Source organism: Athene noctua, chromosome 1 (genome assembly GCF_965140245.1).
Source record: "Athene noctua chromosome 1, bAthNoc1.hap1.1, whole genome shotgun sequence".
Classification (NCBI taxonomy): Eukaryota; Metazoa; Chordata; class Aves; order Strigiformes; family Strigidae; genus Athene; species Athene noctua.
The window spans coordinates 140,091,564-140,097,378 of NC_134037.1; the positions used below are offsets into that span (position 1 = coordinate 140,091,564).

The 5,815-nt window shown below is 48.4% G+C and overlaps 1 protein-coding gene across 1 annotated transcript; it reads right to left on the reverse strand.

The window, feature by feature from the left end:
* Positions 1–373: 373 nt before the first annotated feature.
* LOC141958002 (myelin and lymphocyte protein-like) lies at positions 374–5,563 on the reverse strand. The gene is made up of 3 exons (XM_074900398.1): positions 5,477–5,563; positions 2,799–2,966; positions 374–439 (listed from the first exon to the last, which is right to left on the reverse strand). The coding sequence occupies exons 1-3, from the start codon at positions 5,561–5,563 to the stop codon at positions 374–376; spliced, it is 321 nt and encodes a 106-aa protein (XP_074756499.1).
* Positions 5,564–5,815: the final 252 nt, after the last annotated feature.

Genomic DNA, 5,815 nt, shown 5'->3' on the forward strand with positions numbered 1-5,815 from the left:
AGTGATAATCCCTTGAATGCCCTGTTAATTTGTGGGTGGCAGACTTTGACTGTAGAGACATTTCAAAGATGTCTGTATCAATAGCATCTCACTGGCAGTCTGGTGCTGCAAGTACCTAAAATGATAATGGTCAGCATTTTCCCGGATTCCTGGGAAACATTCAGCAGTGACATGGGAGCCTCTTGTGGGATGCCATTACAGCCCATCACAACACACAAAACATCGCTTCACAATCCAGTGAGAGAAGTCTGGCAGCTAAGTTACATTAAATGCTCAGGAGACAAGCTCCTTGTCTTGCTTCTGTTTTCTATTTAACACTGCACTTTGCAGGCTACTCTGTACTAACAAGGCAGAGATGTCAGTCTATGGCAAACTATTTGTAAGGTAAAGTGGGTTGATCCAGGAGTTTCCCATCTCCCTTACAAACATCATACATGCTCTGTATTGGTGGAAGTGAGCAAAAAACTTTTTCAATTACTCTGAGACACAGCCAAAATATTCCAAAATAATATTTACTCCAATTAATTTTCATTCTCTGGTTACAAAGCAACATACAGGGAAGCTGATAAAAATTATATTCATATTGTTGCACTCAGGTCTGTCTTGAGGTTGAGGGAGGTCCATTTTACATTTAGGGAGTATTCCAGATATCTTTAGGAGCACTGGACATTGTGGTGTAATAAAATACTCAATTTTTTTCCGTGGATGCCCTATGTCATATTACTTGTTAGGAAAAACAAAATCATAGCACCATTTATGAGCCACAGAAGTGAAATTATGACTTTGGTGCATGGTGGCTGCTCTGCAGATAATGCTGAATTCTTTTTTTTTTTTTTTCCCCACAGAGGGCAAGGATACACACTGCATATTTAGCAGCTCTCTGAATCTGCTTCAGATTTTCCCATGTGCTGAACAAAGGGTTTCACCTAGGATCTGGCTGTTCAGCAAAACCTAGCTGTAGGAATAGCCTGGGCCCTCCTTATTCACCTTCCTTCCTGTTTCCCACATAGCTCACCCCACAATCCATGGCTCTGCATCCTGATGGACTGTCTAAAAGCTGCTGGCCTAGCAAGAGACTATCCCAGAGCTGTCTCTTGCAGCAGACCTGCTGCTCCCCATTGCCTAGGAGCTGCAGCACTTCATTGCTGCCCACCCCCAGGACCTGCCTGAGCACGCTGAGAGCCCTGAGGGGTCCCTGGGGTCACCTTGCCTCGGGGTGAAAAATGAATGCCATAGCTGCCCCAGAAGAGCCACTCCAATGCTCATCTGGCCAGATGCTGGCTCAGGGAGGTAGGGTGGTGAACAGCCTGAGCCTCAGCACACAGGAGTTTCTCCCTGGCACTGGATGACAGGGTTCAGGCTGCACAAAAACCTGGCATGCACTAAGTGAGACCCACAAAGATTCCAGTGACAGACCCAGATGGGGACTTTCTGAGCCCATCCCAGCCTTAGAAATGCTTCAGAACAGACCTGCTCACTCATAAGGGCAGAAAACACATGGCTGTGTAACATTACATTTTTGACTATTGCCTTTCTTGGTGGAGGACTTGGTGATGACCTGCAGCAAGCACTGTGAGCTGGAAACTGAAGATGCTTTTCCCTGTGCTGTGCCATGCACGTGCATGTCAAGGCGGTGCCATTGCCATTGCAGTTGCAACGCTGGGGATTCAGGGAGCTGAGCACAGCAGCAGAGCAGGGCAAGGAATGGCAAATACATCCCTTGAAGCTCAAGGGATCAACAGGTTCCAGGGTGCCCAGTATGCAGGGGCCCTGGCTCAACAAAGCTCCCCTGGGCCTGAGGCCATTGCACAGCACCTGAGGCCATTGCACAGCAAAGAACAACTCTGGCTCTGCCATCCAACAGCCCCAGGGAGCAAAGACACCTGGAAGAGCCACTGTGGGACATGGGTCAACCCATAGGGCTGCAAAACTACCTAAACAGCCCTTGACAAAGAGAGAAGCAGCAGCAGCATGAAGGGAGAAACTACATGGTACCTGTGGACACAGGAGGAGAAACACAGAAGTCCAAAAGAGGAGAGCAAAATGTGGAGAAATATGAAGATTATTATTTGGAAGGATTAAGGTGGAGACAAGAGGGAGAAGGCTGACAAGTCCAGTGGAAGGATGGATGGTTGCTTTGGAGGAGGAGCTGACATGCTCAGATGAAAAGCCTGTCAGGGCCATGCAGTAGCTTCACAGACTGCCCCCACCCTGGATGGCAGGTGATCGTCTCCTGCCATGCTAGGAGAACACTAGATTGAGATAAATGAATGCCACTTGCATGAGAAAAGCAGTATTAGTTTAAAAAGTTAGTTAAAAAATTAGTTAAAAGTTAGTTAAAAAGCCTGGCCAGGGCTCGTGGGGGGAAAACCAGGGGAGTTTCTAACAAGGCCAGATACGTGGGTTCTCAGCCTTGAACAAGGCTAAACAAGGGAAGCTGGATACATTCTCTCCTCACTGCTGATTATATTTTGTCTAAGCTGCATCCTTCACTAGCGAGTTTACATACCTTGTTAATGATTACAGACTAAGTTAGCAGCTTCAGCTTGGGGCCTGTTGTTCAGGCTTCAGTACTTCAAAGCTTTAGCACTTTTTACATCAGCATAAGTGCGTTGTTATAACTTAGTATAATACCTACTAGCACAATGGTTATCAGTTATAAAATATACAGGATTCATCTATAGGTCAACTCTGGCTTGGGCCAAGTTGTCCAAGCATTAGCACTTCACAAGGAGACAACTGTCTACAAGTGATACCAGGGAGGGGAAGAGACCCTGAGGTTTGTCACATCCACTTACCAAGGTGACCCAGGAGCTGCTGCCCCCGTGCACCCCGCAGACGTAGAGGCACAGAAGAGTGGTGGACATAACAAAGCAGAACACAGAGACAAACATCACCCAGCCTTGCAGGATGGGTAATGGGACCTTCGAGGATGCCACCAGGATCCAGACAAGGCCCCCAAAGATCTGCAAGTAAAAGTGGGAGAGAGGGAAAGCGTGGAATAAATTGGTTTATCCAGAGCAGAGCCAAAAACCGTGCACACCTCTGGCACTGGCACTGCACGTGGCAATAGCCCAGTGACCTGCGGAAACAAGACTCTACAACCGTGGAGTTGTAAATTAGGTATGTTTATTCAGCGCTGGGCGCATGGGGGATAGCTCCACCATAAACATGCGTGCTGTTTGCAGCTCTCGTCTTGCTTATATGTTACAAAGTAGCGCATATCCATAGAACGCCTATACCTATACATAATCTATCCCCGCCCCTCCTCGCTTCTTATTGTAATTAGGCCTCCTCTCCTTGCACCTGCGCGATGAGCTCCTCTGGTCCTGGGCAGTGGTCGCAGATTCCTGGGCAGGGGGTCGCATAGATGAAGTATCTCCTCTTCCTTGCTGATGAACTTTTCACCCTGTCATTCTGTGCAGCTTCAGTTGTTCCCTGGCCCCTGGCCAAACCGCCAGGTCAGTTTGTGCCAGAATTTGGGGTAATCTGCTGCTGACACATAAAATTTCAAGAACCAGAGGAAGCTTCTGTTCGGGCCAGGAGATAATAGCCTAGCAACACTATCAGCACCTGGTATGTCTTCGTGCATAGCCCCCCTCATCTTTGCGCAAGCTCCTCAGTCTTGCGCCATCTAACTAAAATTGTTTAAACTACCTATCTCACCAGGGATGCCTTTGATTTCTTCCCAGCCTCCACTTGAAACTGGGCATTTAGCTGGGAGCATCTGCCTCTGATCTTGACCCCCCAAAAAATCTTGCTGTAGCCCTGCCCTCTGGTGTCACACCCTCCCCACATCAGTGTGCTCAGGAGGCTGGTTCAGACATTTTTGAAGGCTGGTTTCGATGAACGGGAAGGCTTATTTCAGAAGGGCATGTTTGCTTCACACCCAGTGTGGCAGGATCATCTGAGCTGCAGGCAAGACCTTCTGGCATTTTTGTAACTGCCTTAGCGTTTGAAATGAAATGCCTTTTTCTTTTTTTTTTTCTTTTTTTTTTTTTTTTTTGTAGTCACCATAGGAACCGCTGCAGGCAACCTCAGATTCCACTGAAGACTGAGAAACTCTTTTATCTTTCTGAACGCTGTGATTCAAGGCAGCCGCCTCCTTTGTACACAGCAGAGATAGTACAGTTGCATGACCTAGTGTCACACACCTCCAGCGGTGGAGGAATCCAGTTATGCAGCATTCCCCTTTCCCCAGGTGGTTCCTGAGCTTTTAGGATGCACTTTTCCAGAACTTACCCAAACCAAAGGATAGGGTGCTCATTTTTGTCTCCTTAAGCAAGCTGCCTTACCAAATCCCCTGAAGACAGATTACAAGCAAACAGTTCAAGGCACAGACCTTACCGTGTGTATGCTGAGGCCAGCAGCACCAGAACTAACACAACCCTGTGGTGGGGTGGCTGGCAAATGTCTGCCCAGCCAGAACCTTCACAGGGACTTTTCACCTTCCTTCATGCAGCTGCAGGAAACCTGGAGCTTGCTCTTAGGGCCTGGGCACAGAAACTGAGTCCCTAGAGCATATTTGGAGGAGCTGAAGGAAAGCCTTTCTTTACACATTGGTAATGCCTGCTTCAACCCAACTCCTCTTTGCTTGACTGCTGTCACTAGGAGAATTGAAGGAAATGCTGTAAATCCCAGGAGTGTGGACTGAGTTGTGTTACAGGGAAGGATTTGGCCCCAGATGGCAAAATTGAAGTTTTTAGCATGCGATAATCCGAATACCATCCTACAACACTCAACTGTCAATGCTGGATGAAAGTCCCCAGGCTTTCGAAAAAGCATCTCAAACTTGTGAGAAGAGCAGGTTTCATGGGTGGGGGCAGAGGACACAGGAACTTTCCGTATCAGTCAGTGCTCACAGCAACCGCTTTTAATCACCTGTGCCAAATCTATAAAGATTACGATCTTCTCCTGCTCAATTAAGTTACAATATGGGAAGAATTTACAAAGTGTTTGTTCACCCTTTGCTTATCCACTGTTGCCCACACACCCAGGTCCAGCACGTTGCAGCTGAGCAGTACAGCTTCAGCAGCCCTAGGCTCTTTGCTGCTGCAAAAAATTACCTCAGCAAGCCTTTACTCCCTGCTTTAAGCAAGCAGTTTATCCTCTGCCTGTATCAGCTGATAAAATCATCTTCCAGTTAATTAAGTGGCTGTCTGGCAACCTAGTTTAGACCCACCAACAACCCCTTCAACTTTTAGGCAGAAAATTTCAAAAGGTTTTCAGAGCACTGCAGAAATCCCCTGCAGACTGAAGGAGAGCTTCAAAGCCCCACCCTGGGGCTTGTGGTTTTCTTTGAGGGTGTGCTAGGTATCAGGGGCTGGCCCCAGACCTTTGCGACCTGGGGACCTGGCGGGGCTCCTGGACCACATGCTTAGCACCCATTCTCGTCCCTCGGACACCTGCAGCATGAAGCGTGCTGGATGCCCCACAAACAGCATCTGCCTTCCCCCAGGGAAAAACCAGCACTCACAATTTCAGGAATGAAGAGCACATCTGGGAAAGTCGTCAGGACGGCCAGGCCACGGGGCAAAGAGGTGGTGGAAGTTGCCGAGGACATTGCGAGCCTCTCCCACGGTGACTATCAGTCGCTCTGGCTCTAGCTGCTGGAGGTAGCTGCTAAATGCATCCTTCCCTCCCTCTCTCTCTCCGTCTTCCTCATTCCCTCCCCTTCTTCTTGCTCTTCCTTCTTCCTCCCTCCTTCCTGGTGGCAGGTGAAGACAGCTGTGAACGGCACAGGTGTGGCCAAACCCTGTGACCAGGAGCTACTTGGTAGCTGACAGGAGCCACATGTGAGGTTTTCAGGAGATAC